General features: G+C 55.4%; 9 protein-coding genes across 9 annotated transcripts; 4 read left to right on the top strand and 5 right to left on the bottom strand.

Annotated features, from left to right (window-relative positions):
* Positions 1 to 381: 381 nt before the first annotated feature.
* F5144DRAFT_144799 (uncharacterized protein) lies at positions 382 to 1,727 on the bottom strand. Its single transcript, XM_066782419.1, has 2 exons — positions 1,245 to 1,727; positions 382 to 1,051 (listed from the first exon to the last, which is right to left on the bottom strand). Exons 1-2 carry the CDS (start codon positions 1,458 to 1,460, stop codon positions 623 to 625), a joined length of 645 nt encoding a protein of 214 aa, XP_066647259.1. The 5' UTR covers positions 1,461 to 1,727; the 3' UTR covers positions 382 to 622.
* A 110-nt stretch (positions 1,728 to 1,837) lies between these two features.
* F5144DRAFT_610433 (P-loop containing nucleoside triphosphate hydrolase protein) lies at positions 1,838 to 3,318 on the top strand (the record flags this gene model as incomplete). Its single annotated transcript, XM_066791657.1, has 4 exons — positions 1,838 to 2,273; positions 2,441 to 2,470; positions 2,519 to 2,866; positions 3,053 to 3,318. Exons 1-4 carry the CDS (start codon positions 2,198 to 2,200, stop codon positions 3,316 to 3,318), a joined length of 720 nt encoding a protein of 239 aa, XP_066647258.1. The 5' UTR covers positions 1,838 to 2,197.
* Positions 3,319 to 3,983: 665 nt separating this feature from the next.
* On the bottom strand, positions 3,984 to 6,874 carry F5144DRAFT_484778 (uncharacterized protein; the record flags this gene model as incomplete). The annotated part of the gene is made up of 4 exons (XM_066785466.1): positions 3,984 to 6,255; positions 6,308 to 6,470; positions 6,518 to 6,710; positions 6,770 to 6,874. The coding sequence occupies 4 exons, from the start codon at positions 6,872 to 6,874 to the stop codon at positions 3,984 to 3,986; spliced, it is 2,733 nt and encodes a 910-aa protein (XP_066647257.1).
* Positions 6,875 to 8,606: 1,732 nt separating this feature from the next.
* Positions 8,607 to 9,722, bottom strand: F5144DRAFT_564628 (uncharacterized protein). Its single transcript, XM_066788432.1, has 3 exons — positions 9,345 to 9,722; positions 9,130 to 9,162; positions 8,607 to 9,067 (listed from the first exon to the last, which is right to left on the bottom strand). The coding sequence occupies exons 1-3, from the start codon at positions 9,577 to 9,579 to the stop codon at positions 8,796 to 8,798; spliced, it is 540 nt and encodes a 179-aa protein (XP_066647256.1). The 5' UTR covers positions 9,580 to 9,722; the 3' UTR covers positions 8,607 to 8,795.
* Positions 9,723 to 9,751: 29 nt separating this feature from the next.
* On the top strand, positions 9,752 to 11,965 carry F5144DRAFT_144741 (ABC1 family-domain-containing protein). Its single transcript, XM_066782418.1, has 3 exons — positions 9,752 to 10,237; positions 10,293 to 10,443; positions 10,495 to 11,965. The coding sequence occupies exons 1-3, from the start codon at positions 9,918 to 9,920 to the stop codon at positions 11,797 to 11,799; spliced, it is 1,776 nt and encodes a 591-aa protein (XP_066647255.1). The 5' UTR covers positions 9,752 to 9,917; the 3' UTR covers positions 11,800 to 11,965.
* F5144DRAFT_144738 (uncharacterized protein) lies at positions 11,965 to 13,458 on the bottom strand. The gene is made up of 3 exons (XM_066782417.1): positions 13,082 to 13,458; positions 12,656 to 13,028; positions 11,965 to 12,587 (listed from the first exon to the last, which is right to left on the bottom strand). Exons 1-3 carry the CDS (start codon positions 13,320 to 13,322, stop codon positions 12,131 to 12,133), a joined length of 1,071 nt encoding a protein of 356 aa, XP_066647254.1. The 5' UTR covers positions 13,323 to 13,458; the 3' UTR covers positions 11,965 to 12,130.
* An 809-nt stretch (positions 13,459 to 14,267) lies between these two features.
* Positions 14,268 to 15,806, top strand: F5144DRAFT_144728 (uncharacterized protein). The gene is made up of 2 exons (XM_066782416.1): positions 14,268 to 15,321; positions 15,422 to 15,806. The coding sequence occupies exons 1-2, from the start codon at positions 14,703 to 14,705 to the stop codon at positions 15,730 to 15,732; spliced, it is 930 nt and encodes a 309-aa protein (XP_066647253.1). The 5' UTR covers positions 14,268 to 14,702; the 3' UTR covers positions 15,733 to 15,806.
* A 230-nt stretch (positions 15,807 to 16,036) lies between these two features.
* Positions 16,037 to 16,941, top strand: F5144DRAFT_627684 (uncharacterized protein; the record flags this gene model as incomplete). Its single annotated transcript, XM_066792304.1, has 2 exons — positions 16,037 to 16,375; positions 16,897 to 16,941. The coding sequence occupies 2 exons, from the start codon at positions 16,037 to 16,039 to the stop codon at positions 16,939 to 16,941; spliced, it is 384 nt and encodes a 127-aa protein (XP_066647252.1).
* A 139-nt stretch (positions 16,942 to 17,080) lies between these two features.
* F5144DRAFT_600303 (glycoside hydrolase family 76 protein) lies at positions 17,081 to 18,694 on the bottom strand (the record flags this gene model as incomplete). Its single annotated transcript, XM_066791067.1, has 5 exons — positions 17,081 to 17,650; positions 17,712 to 17,953; positions 18,003 to 18,061; positions 18,136 to 18,556; positions 18,616 to 18,694. The coding sequence occupies 5 exons, from the start codon at positions 18,692 to 18,694 to the stop codon at positions 17,081 to 17,083; spliced, it is 1,371 nt and encodes a 456-aa protein (XP_066647251.1).
* Between the last annotated feature and the right edge of the window lie 1,202 nt (positions 18,695 to 19,896).

Here is a 19,896-nt window from a genome sequence, read left to right as displayed (position 1 = left end):
AATTGGGAGGATAAAGAAAAAAAGGAGCCCAAGGCAGCAACGAAACGTGCGCACCCGAAGCAACAAAGAAGGGGCCACGCACCTGCGACGACGGACAACGAAGCGGATTTCTTGCATCTCCTGGGCGGGGTCGTCTTGCATTTTTGCGGCCCTACCCGGAGCCGGATAGAGGAAAAAACGGTCATCAAAACGGCGGCATTAGAAGCGATGTTTGCGAGCGCGAGATTTTGGAGCATGGCGTCACGGTTGATTTTTTGCATTCCTCCGCCGCGTGTACATACCATCACAAGACTACACGGCTGGGCTGTTTATTTTGTTTTGCGGAGTCCCGGGAAATACCCCGCGAGTCAGCACTGGGAAGGAGTTGGGTTGGGTTCTGTGTATATAAAGACTCCGCTCCTGTTGCCAATTTGCATGGCGGCATGATAGATCCCTTTGGGAAAGACTTAGAACGTCTTAGACCAGACGTAATGTGAAGAGAAGAGGATACCCTCCGCCGCCGCACACAACCACTTCATCGTTTCATCTTGTCCTGTGACCGATTCATGGCTGGGACGGAAGAGCACCTCTCAATTAAATCGAATCCGTGACCACCCATTGGCCCCCTCCCATTCCCTAGATCTCAACTCACACTCACGCCAACACTCCCACCGCCGTTATTCCCCTCCCGTGCCCTCGCCTCGCACCGCTCCAGGTAGTACGCCAACAACCGTTTCGTCTCATCGTCAATCCTCCCCTTCCCCCTCCCTCTCCTCCCCGTCTTCGTCTTCGCCTTGGCTTTCCTCACCCCTCCACTCTCAGCCTCCCCATCCTCATTCCCGTTCTTACTCCCATCCCCCTTCCCACGCTCGCCCTTACCCTCGCTCTCATCCCCATCGTCACCAGCCTCAACCTCAACCTCGGCCTCATCCTCCAGAACGCGCCTCACAAAAGCCGCCGCCTCGGCATACCGCCGCAGGAAATACAGCTCCTCGGCCGCGTGCAACAGGGCTTGGGCTTGGGGTTTGGGGAGCGGGGTTGGTGGGAGGGGGAGGGGGATCGTGGTGTGGATCTGTGAGGAGGGGGAGGGGGTTGTTAGTAGGTATTTAACTGTTTAGTTGGGGGGTTGGGGGGTGTAGGGGGTGTTGTTGGGGAGTGTTGTTGAGGAGTGTGTGGGGAGGGAGGGAAGGGGTGAAAAGGGGAGGGATGTGCAGAGGGGGAGGGGTGAAGGGGAAGCACTTGGTGGGAAGGGGGAAAGTGATTACATTGCCGTTCTCGACCTTGGGTCGGTAGCTCCGTTTCAAGGCTTGAAAAGCGTCTTCAGAGAGGGCGGTGCGCTCGGCGCGGGTGGGCTGGTATTCGGCCGTTGGACCGGCTGTGGTTGTCGTGGAGTTGCCAGGGGCGACGCCTTCTTCCGGTTCTGAGTCGGAGAGGTTGAGGGATAGGAGCATGAGGTTGGGGCCTGAGGATTCGGCGTCCATGGTCCCGAGTATGGTTGTTGTAGTTGTGTTATGTGAGAGTTGTTGTGAAGGTGAGGAGTGAGAAGATTTTTGGCTTCACCGAGCGTTAAGCTGTGGAATTAGGGATGAGTGAGATGTGACACTTTTTACTCAGATTTGCCCCTTGAAATTTGTTATTTTTGGTCCGCTTTGTAGGTTTTAGAGACGAGTGTATTTCGAGGGGTATGCCGGAGTTGTGGTGGTTGTTGTATGGGAGTGTGGTTCATTTTGATGACTCGGCACTCCATGGACAAAAAGGGCAAACTCCAAGTGCAGGCGCCGAGGAAACCTTTGACGAGAGGAGCGAAGAAGAAAGCTATTCGGAAGACCAAAGTCTACTTTTTACTTTACTCGGTTTTCTTTATTTAGTGAATTTTGCTCGGTTTCCTTTACATCTTTTTCTTTTCTCGTTTTCTTTTATGTTTCTCTCTTTTTTCCTAATTTCTTTCCCCCGTTTCGAGTTCGGCTTTTTTTGGCCAGAGCGATCGACCTCCGTGCGGAGCCAAAATCGGGGCCGTGCCGTGACCTCCGCCTCCTCCGGCAGTTCTCCATCTCCGCTCCGCATTTAGAACTGAACAAGTTATCTGCCTTACGATTACTTTCTTATAATTTTGGTTGCCAAGTTCAGTTCTCACGCGCAACGGCAGCTGTATCCTTCAGGGGCAACGCAATCGAACGCTTACCAACCGGACTTTCACTCAACCCCAACATCGGCCGCCATGGACGACGTACTAAGCCGGCTCCTTGACAAGGCCTGGGGCAGGTTCCAGGAAACGCCTAGCGACACACGATTCTGTAAGTCAAGCCCGTATCTTACCCTGTATTATGCGGCATACGGGATACTCTAGTCTTGTCGAGGCCTGGGTGTCCAAGGAACAAGCGAGTTTGGGGATAACTCGCTCTATACATACCATGCGCAGCGTAAACCAATATGGTGGAAGGTTGCTGACTCCTTCTCGCAGTGATTGCCATCGCTGGAATCCCCGGTTCTGGTACACCCTCTTTCCCTACCAAAATGACTCCCACTGACGCCCTCCCAGGCAAAACCACCCTCTCCAAGCGCCTCACAGCGGCACTCAATGCCAGACACGCCGCCCACTCCCCAACCGACCCCCCCATCGCCGCCTTCGTACCAATGGACGGCTACCACCACACCCGTGCCCAGCTCGACGCCATGCCCGACCCGGCAACCGCCCACGCCCGGCGAGGGGCCGAGTTCACCTTCGACGGCGAGGGCTTCGTGCAGCTGGTAAAGCGCCTCAAAGAGCCCCTGACCATCGACTCCACCACCGTCTTCGCTCCCTCTTTTGACCACGCCACCAAGGACCCAAAGGAGAACGACATTGCAATAGAGCCAACTCACCGGATAGTCGTACTGGAGGGGAACTGTAAGCCGACTCATCCCTCACCCGGCCCCCCCTTTTCACTTTCACTCACTTCCCCTCCCCTTTCCAAGCCACCCCCTTTCCAAGCCACCCCCTAAACCACCCCCTAAACCACACTCCCCTTTTCTCCCCCCCCCAAATCCCCCCAACCAACCTAACTAACCCCCTCCCCCCTTTCCAAAAAAACAGACCTCCTCCTCCCGCACCCCCCCTGGTCCCACGCGCACCCCCTCTTCTCCCTCACAATCTTCGTCTCCGTCCCCACCTCGCTGGCACGCACCCGACTTGCGGCCCGACACGTCGCCGCCGGGCTCGCAGCCACCCTCGCCGAGGGCGACAGACGGGCCGTCGAGAACGACCTGCCCAACGGGGCCGAGGTGACACGGCTGCTGCGGCGGGAGGCGGTGGATGAGGTGGTGGAGAGTACGGAGGATGGGGGGTGGGCGGGGTTGTGAGGGGGGTGGTAGGGTTTTGTGATGGGGGTAGGGCGTTGTGAATGAAGGGGGTAGGCGTTGTGAGAGGGGGGTAGGATAAGCAACCCATGGGCAAAAAAAGCCGAACTCCAGGTGGAAACGCTACCGACCACATCACATCATACCCAGTCCGGTTTGCTCAAACGAATTATTATTAAACCTACAAAGACAAATTTGTCCCTCTTCCTACACACATTTATCTACTCCTAACAATGCTTCTCATGAAGCTCAGGATCCTCGGACCCCAGCCAGCAGCAGTGATGACCCCCCTATAATACCATGAAGCCGTAAGCGTCCCAAAATTACCGGCCCATTATCTGAACGCCAAAACTCCTCAAGCAAATAAGCCGAAGAAGACAGGATACCCGAAAGCAGACCGAAAGAAGACCGAAAGAGATTGGCCGAAAATGGCAAAAGAATCAACACAAAGGTAAAGTGACCTCCATGATAGTGTCTTGCCAGATTGTTGCGAGACCATGGAAAAGGAGACACTAACATTCCTGATATACACGTTTCGTATATTCCGAAAAGCTCCCTGTAATCCCGAGAAATCTTTCTCGAAATAGCTGGATGCATCATGCGCGGCTGGTGTTTATTCTCGAGCCGTGTCAATACCAAAACTGGCACCCGGACAACCGGGACACCCGTTACCGACGCGCGGAGTTAGGAAGGTAGAAATCAAAATTCCCCGAGTTGGACGGCGCAACACCATCAGAATGTCTAGATGCACCAAGGCCGCGTACCCCAGGTCGCGCCGCCGTAGTTGCGGGCGATTGCGCTGGCACAGCCGGCGGCGGCTGCGTCGATGCCGACCTAATAGGTTCGGCTGAGGTTGAAGGCTCCGTTTGTGCCAGCGTAGGCGCAGGGCGCAGCCCGCTCGGGACCTGGGCCGTGATGGAGACGGGCGACGGGTTCGAGTCCGTCACTGTGGCCCGAGATGCCATAGTAAAAGGGCGTGGCGTAGCCTGAGTCTCGAGCGACAACACCGACGGAGTTGATCCCGCGGATGTGGGCTGTGTGCAGAGCTCCCGATACTGTCGGGCGGCATAGCCTGACGCCTCTGCAGAAGCAGCCAGCCTAGCCGACCGCCTCGGGGGTGCCGTCGGCGACTGAATTGACAGGCGAGACATGTCAACGCTCAAATCCTCCATCTTATCCCTGTTGCCGTCAACAGTAGAAGCCTGAGGACTAGGCTGGGCCCTGGTCGCATCCGGGAGTGGGAAGAAGTGGTCCATAATAGATTCAGTGTCCGCAGTCACGGCTGTATTAGGATCGAGCTGGGCAAGGTCGTCAAGATAAGTTCTCTTGGACCATGATTTCTCGTATCTTAGGCCCGTGAAGCAGTTTGCGTGCTTGGGTGCTTCCCCGCCAGATGCCCAACGCGAGTTTTGGAGACCCGTGTCTGGTGTGCCACCAAGGCCTACCACACTTGGACCAGTGGCTTGGGCACTGCTAGGTGCCGTGGGAGTGGTGTCAACCTCTGGGTTGGGTATCCCAGACCCCGGCTCCGTGGGTGCGTCTCCGCTAAGTACCCATTGCATGGCACTGGCAGACTTCGAGATCTGGGGCTTGTCAGGGGTCGCGTTCTGGTAAGGGGAGGCGCGGCCCCGAGAGGGGACACGGCCTCGAGAGGAGGAGGATCCCGGCTGCGGCAAGTCAGGAATGTCAGCCATAGAGACTTCAGGGCTGATTGCAGCACTCCTCCTCGACATTAGGAAGTCAATCGAGTAGACGCGGCGGAAGTTGGTAACTGCTCGCTGCACCTCGGCCAACTGGGACCTAAAGTACTCGTTGATCGTATCCCTGAGCACCTGAATTTGTTCTTCGCTGGCCCCCTGGGCCCTTGCAGTATTCATGCTGTGTTCCAAGACTCCCGACCTGATCCCTTCGGCTGTTTGCTCCATATCTTCCACGGTCATAGTGGTGCCATTAGTGGCGGCCCCGGTGAGATGAAAGAACTGGAACAGCGTGCGACAAGTGACGATGGCTGCGTTACGGAAGGCCAGCATTGGGCCTGCCTCAGCGGAATTGACATCGGGGTGGGTGGATGGCGTAGTTGGCTCTGAGAAGCCGGCAGGGACGAGCGTCGTCCCACTTATGGAAGGCACATTGGTCGGAGTCGGCACCTGAGGAGATGCGGCCCGAGGGCGCACACTGCCAGTATTTGAAGCCTCGCGGGGAGCTTCCGGTTGTAGCGTGTTTCTAGCCGTGGCGGCAATGGCGGTCGGAGTAGGGGTTCTGGTGACGGTTGGAGTAGGGGTTCTGATGACGGTCGGGGCAGGAACTGAAGCAGAGCCGACCTGATTCGGATGCTTTCCTGCCTGGAGTAATTTTACGGTGTCCATGAACTTGACGAGATCGTCATAGTCCTTGAACTGAAGTCCGTAACCTTGCTGCCCACCATCGTTCTGAAATATGGCAGTGAGGAGGTTGTCCGCACCGGTGGAATAATCAAACCAGGCCGACACTGGCCACTCGCAATATTTGTTGTTGTATATGACCACGGTCATGAATCCGAGCTCCGGGGGCGCGGCTGCTGATAACAAGATCAATGCAGGCAAGGCCGGGTTGATGTCCCGGCTAGAGAAGTTGACCACAACCTTCTGGATGACGTTCTCAATCTCGAAGGACAGAGGAGCATTCGGGTTGATGGTCGTTTCTCGCATAGGCAGCACAGCGGGCGAAGCCCTCACAGGCTGAGCACGCGGCTGTTTTACCTGCCTTGCTCTCGGGTTGACATTGATGACCTTGTGCTTCGGCCTAGCCGAAGGCGCAAGGGTGGATTTGTTATTCCCCCGGTGAGATGAAAGATTGGCGGCGGTCGGATTGTTGTTACGACCGGGTTGGGCCGGGCCTTGGTTTGGGTTGGGGCGTCCTCCCTTGTTGGGCGCAGGGTGCTCGGCCGGATGATTTCCAGAGCTTGAGAGAGTCAGAGTCGAGAATAATCAACAGAATCGGGTACAAAACTAACCGCGCGTTACGCTGGTTGAGGATACGCATCGTCATATGGCTAATCCGAGCCGTCTGGGGCCTGACAGGAGCAGCATTGTCATATAGTCTCCCACCGCCGAGGTCGTCCAAGTTCTTGACGGTCTCAGCTTCATCGTCATCGAAGATTTTGGCCGCAATAGCGTCTGAGGAATATTAGCACAATACGGGTAGACTTTTTAGAGCAACGTACCTTGCCACACCTGATCCATGCCCCAGGCAACCCCGTTGCTGCCAGGTAGCGATGGTTGGCCCGGTGGGCCTCGAGACGATGGCTGACCTCGACGCGAGTTGGCTTCAGCATGGCGACCATGCTGACCCCGAGCATGATCCCTGGACTCAGTTTCCAAGGGTAATTCCTTGACGCGCACGATGCCGAGATCGTCCTGTTGAAACTCGTAAGTAATGAGAAACAGAGGTGAGAAAAATGAGCACAATGCCGCACCTCCATTGCTAGTCTGGCGCGCTCCGCTCGTATTTCGGCCTCGATCTCAGCAGCGGATCGTCCTGAAGGCGCCTGGCCAGGCGTCCGGTTCGGAGGGCCAGTCATATTGATAGTTGGCTTTGTTATCAGTGCCCTAGGCAAGACGAACGAAGGGTTGGCCGAAGTCGAGACTAAAATGGAACGAAATGAAAATATAGATCAACCAACTTGGTTGGTTTGTGACTTTGTGAGGTGTAGGTTGAGCCTGACGAGACCCGAGAAGAAGAAATAGTCTGAAGACTAGTCAGAGCTAAAACAGGAATCGGAAACCGTTGGGCTTTTGCGATGGCGTGACGGTGTCAATGGGGACGCTGGATGGTCAGGTGGAAGATGAAACGGAGAAGGAAGGAGATTTAGGTAACTTGAAGGTGGAGGACGGGCAGTCGATAGAGCACACAACGGGAAGGCGCGTTGCCTGAGGCTGCCCCAAAGCGCGACTCAAATTGGAAGAGGGGTGGGAGTCGCAAAAGTGGAAGCAGGAATGGAGGGGAAGGTGCTGACTGGCAGTGGAAGGAATTACCGCTCACTGTTGGCGAGGAAGGAAGGAGGGGAAAGGTGCAGAAAAGAAAAGAGAGCAAAAGAAGAAAGTGACTATGGTACCTAAATACCAGCGTTGCTTGAGAAACAATCAGTAATCGAGGGGTACGAGATGGAAGGATCGAGGGCGACCGACTTATATTTTGAAGATGCCTCTGCACAATCAGCTCGACCAGCACAGGCAAAGGAACAGGAAGAATTAGTTAGCTTACGAGGCAGAATGCAGTGCTATGACCGTTTTTTGAAGGACTGGGGCCGAGGTGCTCTCTTCCCCCGACCAAAGGTTGGGTGGATGGGAATAGGGAACTTTCCAGACCAGCCCGAAATTCAGCAGATTACCTAAGTTTTATGTCCCTCTGGGCTTCAAAATCATGGGCCGGACCTAGGTCTGTTTCTATCTGAAATTTCAGTTGCAGTTGAAGAAAAGTAGGGCGCAGAGCCCTCAACCCTAGGCCGGATATTATCGAAGAAAGAGAAGGGAGATGTGTATAGTGACGAGAAGCGGGTCCCAGGTAGAATTACCTTGTGAGATATGGAATTTGAGCATTGTATGTGAACATCAGATCCGTTCGTGATTTTGGGCGCACAGCTCAAACTAAACACCAGGGTAATCTTTCTGTGATGCTTTCTCCCTCAAGGTTAGCAGCATACCTAAGAGAACGTCAAACAGGACCTGGATGCACTCAGATGAGCTCATCGGTATATAAAGCATTTGTATACAGGTTATGGTAGTAATCATCTCTTTCAGGGGCATCACTCCAATGAAATAGTTTTGTTACCTATTGTAAGCATCCAAGATGAAAAGATGCCAGCCATTCACGCCCCTAAGTCGTGTTCTCTGGCTCCTTGTTTACTTTCGTTCAGGGGGCAGCGGCATGTGGACCGTGCACGGTGTATACAGGACAACGATGAAGACTAAATTTGTATAGGATGCCAGTGGTATGGTGTTACCTGGAAATCTTACGTTGTTATTTTAAATGCTTACTGAGATCTGGGTGCCCCGGAGATTAATGAGGCAATCAAAGCAGCGAGAAAGGCCTCGACAGCTTCACACCACCCAGGCACCCAGGACAGGATGGAATGATATCTAGTACATTCGAACAGCAATAGGTGCTGTATTAAGCCCGAATCACGAATGTCTAACGAAAGATTCTTGTGTTTTGGCCATGACCATCGGCGCATCATTGGCCTGACGAGCTATTTTCAACATCTCTCCCTCGCTCTTACAAAATGTTTGAAGTTTCCGAAGGCCGAGCTTGGGGGATAGGATAGCTCGCAAGAAATGGCCGACGAAGTATGATTGCTTGAACTAGTTATGATTTTATGTAGTTATCTCGATAAAAAATATACATTGGTCTTTTGACTGTAAACTCCTGCCGATCATGCCCATAGAAATGTTGAGACTTGAAACTCGAGGTATGCTTGTTTTCGCTCAGACAAGAAACTAAAATCAGCTCCGCGCATCCTTGGGAGGGTGTTCTAGACCCTCCTTTCCCTGGCGTCCGATGCCGCTCATGTCGATATCGCCGGAATCTTTGGAGGCAGGCTCCCGCAGGCCAGAGGTGACACCGGCACCTGTTGAGACGTCACCAGCAGAAACCCCTGTGCTGGATGTGGTTTTCATGTTGGCCGACTTCATGTCTCCGGGGACGGGAGGCTGCTCGGGAAGGGGCAGGTTGGCCTTGACCCTGTCAATCTTGTCGGTCTTGGACTCGGGCATTTCTAATGGGTGGTTAGTGATGGGCTGCTTCACAAGTACGACTCGTTCGAGATGGCCGACTTACTGAGTGGATATGGAAATGTGCTGAAACCTAAGTCTTTGTTGGTGGTTAAAAGAAGAGTGGAAAACTGTGGTCAAGCGAGTTGGAATCAAACAGAGGGCAATAAATAACTATTGTAACGCCCTGGATACAAGTTTCGGACGAGACGGTGTTAGGTAACGCATGGAAGATGATGTCACTGACTGTGACGTCAATGACTCTTTAACATCATTACTTACCACACGGCTGCATTACTGTTAATGGAAGCAAAGTCTCAAATTGAATCAAGCCTCTTGCCTTGTCAACCCCACATCCCCATAATGATGAGCTTGTTTTGCTTTGCTGGCACTCGCCAGCTTCAATTTTAATCATCCCATCCCCTAAGCGGGCAATCAAGTAAGAAGTGTTTGGGAATGGAGTAATGCAAAGAAGTACACAGAAACCACACAGCTGCCTTGTAATATAAGAAAACATGGAAAATGAAACAACGGCATTTCAGGTTTGGACTTTGCAAACCCTCGGTGTTTCTCACGAGGAAGGGGGGTTGGTGTTGTGAACCCCTAACACCCCTGTATAACCCTAACCCGTAAGAAGTTTAATTGTCCACCCCTTGTCCGATCTCACCCGACGCGCCGAGGCGCGGTCCCCAAAAATCTTGCGAATGTGACGATGCCAATCTTGAAATTTATGGCAGGGGTTGTTGTTGCTGCGGCAAAGTCGTGCAAGTCTGCCCCAACGCCCACCCCTCGAGATGCGTGCGATTTCCTTGAGTGCCGTCAAACACCTGCAATGAGAGACATCGACCGCACACGATGCTGAAACCAACTTTCTCGTCACTCTTTACGAAGCGCCTCGGCGCTGGCTGGACTTGCGCCCGATGTCGCAGCCAGGGCCCCAGACCGCCCAGCAACTTCCCCCGAGCACCGATATCAAGGCGATATGGCACCGCAGGACCTTCGTTTGGATCACCACCAAAACCAAAGTCACGCCGGCGGGCGGCGGTACTTTTAGCAACGGCTGGGGGAGGAGCGGCTACGATGCTGCTCTCGGTTGGAGACGATGTCAAAAATAGTTACGAAGCAATGGAGCGCTCGGGGAGCGTGGCGTCAACTCTTATCCTATGTATTAATGAGTGAGCACTACCTTGACGGCCAACCATTAGCATGAAAGTGCTAAAACGATAATAGCTACCGAACAACGCTCAACCAGCGGGATAAACTCGACGACGTAGACGAGAGGGAACACGTACTCAAGGCCTGCCACAAACGATGCGCAGACAGGACCTTGAAGGTGCTCGAGAAAAATGGGGGGATATTTATCAAGCTGGGGCAACACCTGGTAGGTCCCCAGAAACCCGACGTGGAACTCGCACTGACAAACCTGCTGTAGAGCGCCATGAACTACCTCCTCCCCCCGGAATGGACGACGACATTCATACCCCTCCAAGACAAGTGTCCAGTCTCCTCGTTCGAGTCGATTGAGCAGATGTTCAAGAACGATACAGGCGACGAGCTTTGGGACTACTTCTCCGAGTTCTCGACCGAGCCCATTGGCGCCGCATCATTGGCACAAGTGCACCTGGCAACGATCAAAGAGACGGGGCAGAAGGTGGCTGTCAAGGTCCAGCATCCGAGCCTCCAGCAATGGTCAAAGTTAGACATGTCGCTCACCAGCTTCACCTTTTCGACTCTCAAGCGCTTCTTCCCCGAATACGACCTCGAATGGCTGTCTTCCGAAATCGAGGTGTCGCTTCCTCTCGAACTCAACTTTGAGTGCGAGGCGGAGAACTCGAAGCGCACAAAGGATTACTTTTCGCGCATCCCAGAGCTCCCACTCGTCATCCCGGACGTCATCTGGGCCAAGAAGCGTATCCTCGTCATGGCTTGCGAGGCGGGCCGCCGCCTTGACGACCTCGAATACATAGACAACAACGGCATCGACCGCGACGAGGTCTCGGCCACACTGGCAAGGATATTCAACGAGATGATCTTTGGCGACAACGCGCCACTACACTGCGACCCGCACGGGGGCAACATCGCAATCCGCAAGAACCCCTCCCGGCGCGGCGCCAACTTCGACGTGATCCTGTACGACCACGGCCTGTACCGCGATATCCCGCAGTCGCTGCGGCGCTCGTACGCCAAGATGTGGCTGGCCGTCATCGACGGCGACATGGAGCGCATGAAGAAGTACGTGAACGAGGTCGCCGGCATCGGCGAGGACAAGTTCCCGCTGTTCGCGTCGGCCATCACGGGCCGCGACTTCAGCGTCGTCAGCTCCTCCATCACCAAGCCCAAGGAGGCCAGCGAGCAGAAGACCATGAGCGGCGCCCTGCAGGAGGGCCTGCTCGTGGACCTCGTGCAGATGCTTGGCCAAGTCCCGCGCATCATCCTGCTCATTCTCAAGACGAACGATCTCACGCGGAGCTTGGACGAGAACCTGCACACGCGACAGGGGCCGGCACGGCAATTTCTGATCCTCGCGCGGTACTGCATGCGGACGGTGTTTTACGAGCAGCTGGAGGAGATCAGCCAGCGGGGGTCCCTGTATTGGCCGCCGAATGCCATCCGGCTGTTCGCGGCGTGGCTGGGGTATGTGAGGGTGGGCATCAAGCTGGAGGCGTTCGAGCTGTGGATAAGCATCAAGCGAGCGTTTGGGTCTCAGAACGGGATTGGCTTGGGCGGCATGGCATAGAGAGATACCTTGATTGGATGGCATTTTACGTAAACATGACCACATTTTAGATCCCAAATCAACCTAATCATCGAGAGGGGGTTGCCTGGTAGTGGTGGCTTGCGTGGGTGGTGCCGTTCGAGCCGGTTGTTTACACGACATCCCTGGACTGACATGCGGCTAGGGCCTGTCTCCAGAATACATGACTAGCTAGTATTGATGACTCAGCAGAGCCAACAAACGCCTGTTCAACGTTTTGCCAGACGAGACCCAGTTCACGGCTGCCTCCTCCGTAACAAACCGCAAACGGCGCCCGCGACGGGGGCCGGAAGCCATTGCTCGTCCATCAACTCTACAACCATACAGCCATCATTCCTATCCCTAGCCCGACCGACGCAAGGCAGGTCAGGAGCCAATTCCCACTTCCCTTTGTGGTGGTTGCACCATTCACGCGTCCTCCACCCACGCCTTCTCCACCTCCTTCACCCACGCCGCCTCCACCCGGCACAAACGGAGGTTGGCCTGCAGTGGTAGTGGTGGTGAGGGCTTGCGCAGGCGCCGTATCCGAGGGCTCATCAGACGGCCCGAACCCCGGGTCGAACGAGGTGGTGCCCTCCAAGGAGGCCAGCGACGTGGCGGACGCCGGGGCCGTGAACGTGATCGTGGGCGTCATCGCCTCGAAGGACCGCCCCGCGTCGGACGGGTCTGTGGCGAGCGCGGTGAGGGTTGTTCGCGTCGTGCGGGCGGAGTAGGTCACGACGGAGGCCCGGATGGAGATGTAGTACGTCCAGTAGTAGTAGTAGTATGTCCTGCGGTGTCTGGTGGTTAGTCGTTGAACGCTGCTGCTCTCTCCACAGGGGGTTGTTGGGTTACATACCAGGTGAGGGTATAGTAATAAGTAAGTGTCTGAGTCCGCGTCACGACGGGAGGGGGCGTCGTAGGCACCAACCGCGTCGTGAACCTTGTCGTCGTAGATTCATAAATTGTCCTGCCATCGTCCTCGACGTATGCTGTGCACCGCAGATCGGTGCAGCATACGATGCTGTTGTCCTCAAATAGCTGCACGCAGATATTACCGGCCTTGCAGTGTGAGCCGTTGCTGCAGCACTGGCTGCCTCTGGGGTAGCAGTTGTTGTACCCGCAGCAGTTGCTCCCCTGCGGGCAGGTGCCGTTGGGACAGCAGACGTCCCCGCGCGCGAGACAGCCGCTTCCGCAGCACCTGGTGTCAAGAGGGCAACACCCGCCGGATGCTGGACGCTGTTAGAGGACCACATCTTCGAGACAAGGTGGGCTGGGAACTTGCATGAGCAGTAACCGAAGCCTGGGTTGCAGTACTGGCGTTTTGCCAGCGAGAAAGCAGGGGCAGCGGTCACGGAACTGCTGTCGTTTGCAACGAAGTAGGACATGAACTGGGCCTCGGAGAACGCAGGAAGGACAACCTCCTCCGCGGCGACCTCGGTGAGAGGTTCGACTGGCTTTGGGGCCCCTCTTGCGCCGATAGTCGCCAGAAAACGAGTGACATAGTTCCCAACCGAGGACCACATGCTTGCGTCTTGGAAGCTCGAACCAAGCAACTTGTGTTTTTAGGCGAACGATCACAGTAGAACCAAGGCGGCCAGTTTGCGTAGACTCGAGCAGCGGTCCATGGCTCTGAGTGTCTACGGGGCAAAACGAACAGGCGACAACTCGGAGTATTTATGTCACTGCTCACGTCTAATGTACGTAAAGAATGGTCAACTCGGAGATATTCGCTAATTAGCTCTCCAGTCGACAGGTGCTTGATACCCGCAGTTTCAGCTCGCGAGCCTCGCCGCCGATCAATAAGCTCGGAGGGACGGGGGGCCGGTCCAAGGATGCCCGAGGCGACTGGCACCAAGCGACCAGGTAGCCGAGCATGCATACGAAAGTCCCTCCCACATGAATTGGCTCCCAGTCTTTTGGATTTTAGTAGTTTGCTTGGCCGCCTGAGCACGCAGAATCGATGCCCGACGGCTTTCGGACCGCTTGAGTTCGCGGTGTTCCTCACGGATGGCGTTCTCGATGCTGTTTGTCATAGACAGCTGCTCAGCGGTGCAGAACAAGGCCCATAAGTTGTAGGATGGATAGGTATAGAACCTGTGCTATCGTGTGTTCGTTCTGGGTGGTATCCCATCTCGAATCAGAATCCGGGTTGCGTTCAAGTCCTGGTCCTGAATTTACCTCATCCCGTCCAGTTTGCTTTTCAGCTCCTGCGCCTTGCAGGTTGCCAAGACATGTTGGGTAAACTTAGCTGCTTGGCTAAAAAGGAAATTTACAACGCATTGTGTCACAAGGCAATGTTGTACGCCATGATGGAGTCAGGAACGAAGTAGCGAAACGGTACAGTGAATGGGAAAGTGCCTGGGTGCAGCGTTTTTGGTACGTGACCGGGGGGTTGCTGAGTCAGCAACTTACCCCAAAAGTGAGTGAACCACCACCTGCAGCTTCTGGTCTTGGTTGTTGTTCAGAGGGTGCGGTTTCCGGTCCTCATATATGCATGTACATGTAGCCGCAAGCTCTGGATACTTCTGAGCAAACACAGAACTTTTATGAGCAAAACCCGGACCTGAGGTAGAGAACCTCATGAAGTCATGTCATTAATTATCATGGATTGAACAGCCGCTTCCTGGATGTGACAGGGGTTATCTCAGCCCAAAATGGACGATTGGTGCCAAGCAGTAGGAATCCCCCAACTTTGTAGGCAACACTGCCACAACCAGACATGTTATTGCCGATAGGACACGACTGAGTGCGTGTCGAACACAGCGTTTAGTTAAGGCAACTAGGCACCTGTATAGGTAGATATATCAGCGGTCCTTCATCCCTCATATCACAACCCAACCACCACCACCACCAACAAACCCTCACCAAACCAACCGATCAGACACCCGCCAAATCAAGCAACAATGTTCGCCAAACTCACCCAAAAACTCACCCCCACCGCCCCCTCCCCCCAACCCAAACGCAACACCCCCATCAAAACCAACTACACCTCCACCGCCGTCCCCCTCCCCCCCACCTTCCTCACCACCCCCTCCCCCGACTCCCTCCCCATCACCGCGACCCCCATCCCCTGGCCATCCACCCCCCTCCCCGAATACACCGGTCTCTACGCCACCGTCCTCGACAACGTGCTCTCCCCCTCCGAATGCGCCACGCTCCTCGCCCTCGCCGAAGCCAGCGTGCCCCCCGCGGGTCAACCGGGCGGGGAGCTGCGGAATGGGGACGACGATCCGTGGGGGCCGGCGCTGGTGAATATTGGGGGCGGGTTTGAGCTGCTGCAGGAGGGGTATCGGAATGGGGATCGCATCGTGTGGGATTGTCAGGAGGTGGTGGATCGGGTGTGGAGGAGGTGTCTGGGGGTGGAGGGCGTGGCGGAGAGGTTTGAGGGGGTCGGGGCCGAGGAGAGGGATTTGGTCGGGCCGGTGAGGGAGGGGTCTAGGTGGGAGGGGGGGAGGTGGGTGTTTTTGAGGGTGAATGAGAGGATGCGGTTTTTGAGGTATGGGAAGGGGGGGTTTTTTAGGCGTAAGTGCTTTCTTTTTGTTTTGTTGGGAGGGGCTTCTTCTCATTCCGGGGGTATGTGAAGATGGTTGGGTTGAGTAACTGGCTAACTGTGATGATATAGCACACTGCGACGCGCCGTATTCCGATGTCAGTGACCCGGCGAGGACCATTCGGACTATGTTCACCATCCACCTGTACCTGAATGATTCCAAGGCCGAGGTGGAAGGGGCGGATTTGGTAGGGGGTGCCACGACGTTCTTTTCGAATGATGAGAAGAGGAGAATCGACGTCAACCCGAAGGCTGGGCGGGTTCTCATCTTTCAGCACAGGAGGCTGCTGCACTCGGGGGATGATGTGCTGGCTGGGATCAAGTACACCATGCGGACCGACATTATGTACGAGTTCAAGTACGCCGACTTTTCGGAGGAGTAAAGGGAAAGGGGGCGGGAGGAGATGTGAGCACATATGTAGTCCAAACAACAAATATAACTGAATCACTCAACCAATTCTTCGCATATATGGGTGTAACATCACCCCTATCATGCATGGTACCGTACCCTTGCCAAGCTGCAGGTGGAGCTCCAACCTCCATGAAACCATTCCATAACCAACCCCGCATCAACATCAACATTAACCTAACATCTCACCTTGACATCTTCACGTTACCTCACAACACACCACAACACCCTATCAACCAACACACCACACCATACAAACCCACCAACCCACAACAACAATGCCCCTCCCCGATTTCACCTCCCCCACCACCTTCCCCCCCTTCACCTCCCTCCCCACAACCACCACCCCCTCCCCCCCTTCCAACCCAGACCAACAACAACAACAACCCCCCTACTACCTCCTCGCCCAAATCCACCAAAACATGACCCTCACCAAACCCACCCTCATCTGCACCGACGCCACCAACACCTCCTTCGCCGTCGTTTTCGGCTCGCGCCCCGCCTCCGGACCCGACACCCTCGACCTGTCCCGACTCGGGTACCGCCGCGGCGCGGTGCTGGTGCTTCCGGGGGCGAGGCGCACGCCGCCGAAGGAGGGGGATGGGAGTAGGGGGTTTGTGAGTATCGCGCGGGAGGAGGAAAAGGAAGTGGGGGTGGTGCCGACCGGGGTGGGGAGGTCGAAGAAGGGAGGGGAGGAGGGGGGGGTGGGGATGGGGGCCGGGAGGACGGAGGGGGTGGAGAGGGCTGTGAGGGTGGGGGGGTGGTTGAGGGGGAGGGATGGGGATGGGGAAAAGGGGGGGAGGGGGTGTGAGAGTTGTGGTGGGGAGACGAGGAAGGATGGGGAAAAGGGGGCGTTGATGAAATGTACTGGGTGTGGAGAGGTTGAGTATTGTTGCAAGGTGAGTTCTATCTTGCCCCGCTCGGTTGGATTAATATGGCGGAGGGCGTGTTATCTGACCCTTTGATACCTAGGAGTGCCAAACCAAGGGATGGAATGAAGAGGGGCATAAAACGGACTGCAAGGTCATTAAAGCTATTCGCGCCATTTGGCCATGACGTTAGCCATGAAACAGCACCTGTTCGGTGAAGCCCGCGGAGGCGTACGATACAATCCCAAAAACAACACAACCCCATCCAGACCACGGAGGCCACCCCATCAAGGGGCCCGCAACTCGAGAATTAAACCGCCAGGAGACGTTAAACCCAAAACTGTACCAAAAGGATATCCACGTGTCATCCCAACGCCAGGCCCGAAACAAATGAAACACAACTAACCACGGTGCCACCGGATACCAGCTCCCCACAACCCATCCCTCACACAATCAGACCCCCGTGCTCATCCACCCAAACGTGCCCATCGCCGACACAATAACCAGAATCGTCAAAATACTCGCCCCCGCCTTATCCCCCGCCGTGATGGGGCGCGAATCCCCCTTCTTATTATTCCTATCCGAGTGCGTGCCCGCCTCCGGGTCGCCCTGGCTCGTCCCGCCCGTCATATTCGTCACGGGCGGCGGGCTCTGCGCGATCAGCAGCGACGACACGGCCCCCAGCACATTCATCTGCTGGCCCGCGCCGTGGCTGCCGTCGTAGGCCTTGGTGTTCCACTTGAAGCCGCACGTGCGGCCGTTGGCCTCGCCCGTGCAGGTGGACACGGCGGCCTCGGTCGATTTTTTGAGGACGGGCAGGATCTTGTCGGCGAGGAACGGCGCCACCTGCGTGGCTACCGCCATCCACCGGTGCAGGTAGCCCTTGTAGCTGAGCATGTCGGCCGTGCAGGACATGTGCTCCTCGCACGCGATCTCGTACGCGATGTCGTCGGGGAAGAAGGTCTTGATGGTCGCGTCGGTTAGGCTTTCGAGGCGCTGTTTCCATTTCTCGCTTCCTTTGGTCTGCGGGGGTTGGTGTTAACGGCGATTTGGGTATGCATATGCGAGAGAGGTCCAAACTTACGTAGTTGTACATGTATGCGGCTCCTTCGAGGTAGACGGCGTTATTGTACGAGAACTGGGCGCGGTTGATGTCGGTGCAGTTGGTTTGGACATGGGCGCCGTCGTAGATGTTGTATTCGTCGTCCATAAGTTCGACCCCCTTTACCCAGTCCCATGTCTTCTCTGCCCAGTCGGCGTATGATTGGTTTCCGGTGTAACGGGCGAGTCTTGCGCCAAGGTTGAAGAAGCAGCCGTTCGCGATGCCTACTAGTGTCAGGTTTGGTTTGTGGGAGCTGATAGAGGGGCACCTCACTGTTCTTGTAGTCGTATCCGTTGTTCGAGAGATAAATCTGCCACCTCAACCCGCCGTTGCTATCCGACTCAAATCAGCTACGGTTCTACCAGAATAGCCGTATTAGGGCAAAGCTAGGGTGGGCTCGACATACCAAGTGTCGTCGTGCTGGTCCGGGGTGGATTGGGTATAGAATACGGCCTGGGCGAGTGCCAGCCACTGCGGCTGGTCTTTCGGCGGGTTGGGGAAGTTGTTTTCGGCGGCCAGCATGGCTGACATGCCCCAGAAGGCTTGGTCGTCATTGCCGAGCGAAGCCGTGACGTTGGGCGGCTTGAAGTCTCGGTTCGGCCCGACCTGCCAGAGCAGCGACTTGGTGATCTCGTCGTTGTATGTCGAGTCGCCCGTCAACTTCCAGTAGTCGATCAAGGTCCCCCACATGGCGCCGCTCTCCCACCAGTAGTAATCACCGGCCGGAGGAGGGCCCGGCAGGATTCCCGGTGTCTGTCCCGACTCATTGCCCTTGTAGTACTGCATCATGTCCCAGGCGACGTCCGAAGCTGTCCGCTTGATATCGGCTGTCCGTCGCTTGTCAGTTTCTGCGGGATGGTATCGCTGGTGACCGACGGCAACGCACCGTTAGACGCGATGCTGTATGCAGCGTTCGCAGCGCCAGCGCCAACCAGGGCGGCCGTCGCAAGGTAAGCTAAAATCATATTCAGATACGGAGGTATCTTGTTAGGTACTAAGCGAGTGACTAAGTGAGAAGCGCAAAGCGCGGAAAGGGAGTAAAAATGTAGGTTCTCCCAAAGTGACGACAAAGGTACAATGATGAAAGGAAAGAGGAGGTGCGGTATCACAGTTGGTTTGGGGTGTGGTAGTTTACGAATTGTACAGATTAGGTAGGGAGAAGGCAAAACTTGGAATTGGGGTGCCGTGGGTCTGGTGTGGGTGCTAACGGGGGTTGAGAACGTGTACTCCATTCTCCTCTTGCGGCTGTGTTCGTTCCGGGGGTACAAGATAAACAATAGTCTCTTGGTGGGAACACAGTGAGGTGTTTAACAGCACGTTGTTTCAGTGTGGGTCGTCCCGATTCTTTGTGGAACGATAGTCGGCTGGCAAACCGGTCTCTCGGACAGATGCATGGGAGGAAACGCGTCGTCGCCGGCTGATCAGTGGGGATAGTTTTGGGAAGGGGGCAGGTGATGGAGCTCGGAGGATTATCCGAACTGCCACTGCCAATACAGGCTCGCGCTGTGATCATTAACAAATATCATCTTACTGTCCCGCGCTCAGCACACCCAACTCGCAGATGACGTGACATACGTCCATGCGTTGAATCGAGGAAACAGATCGCTTGGCTTTCCTGGGCATATGAAGCTTGTTTTGGCCAGCCTGGGCCAATCTCCACCACTGCGACGAATTGCAGGGCTGCAATGCCCTGCCAACGCATCTTGGCAGATGAACAAGCATTGCCAAGCCGGCAGATCCTTGAGAGGCCTGTCAACCACGACAAAGCTGACATGGAAGCTCCCACACTGTTCGTGCTTGTCTGCAGTTTCGGCATCCGAGAAATGGAGCGTTATTGGGTGTCGCGTCCGCATCCTGGAAAGCAGGACGCAGGTCCTGATACCCGTCCGTCGTACCATTCCCGACGCTAAATTTGTTTTCTGTGACCCGAGTGTTCAACATCTTTGCTGGGCGTGGAAAAACCCGGAAAGTGAGGGTTTTGTGTCGAAGAAAAAGGCTGGAACGAAGACTTCTTCAAGCCAAGGGCTTTAAAGCATGCGAAGTAAGTTCTGGCAAAGACTGATACCGTTTGAATTTCGAAGGAAAAAAACACCGAAAAGACGGAACGGAGATCGGGACATAAAGTGCCAAGAGATCTGGCTCCCGTTCTGGGCGGGTCAACCCCCCG

Source organism: Chaetomium tenue (genome assembly GCF_020726465.1).
Source record: "Chaetomium tenue strain MPI-SDFR-AT-0079 chromosome Unknown F5144scaffold_2, whole genome shotgun sequence".
Taxonomy (NCBI): Eukaryota; Fungi; Ascomycota; class Sordariomycetes; order Sordariales; family Chaetomiaceae; genus Chaetomium; species Chaetomium tenue.
Note: the sequence above shows the minus strand (reverse complement) of the source record. Positions and strands in the feature narration are given on the sequence as shown.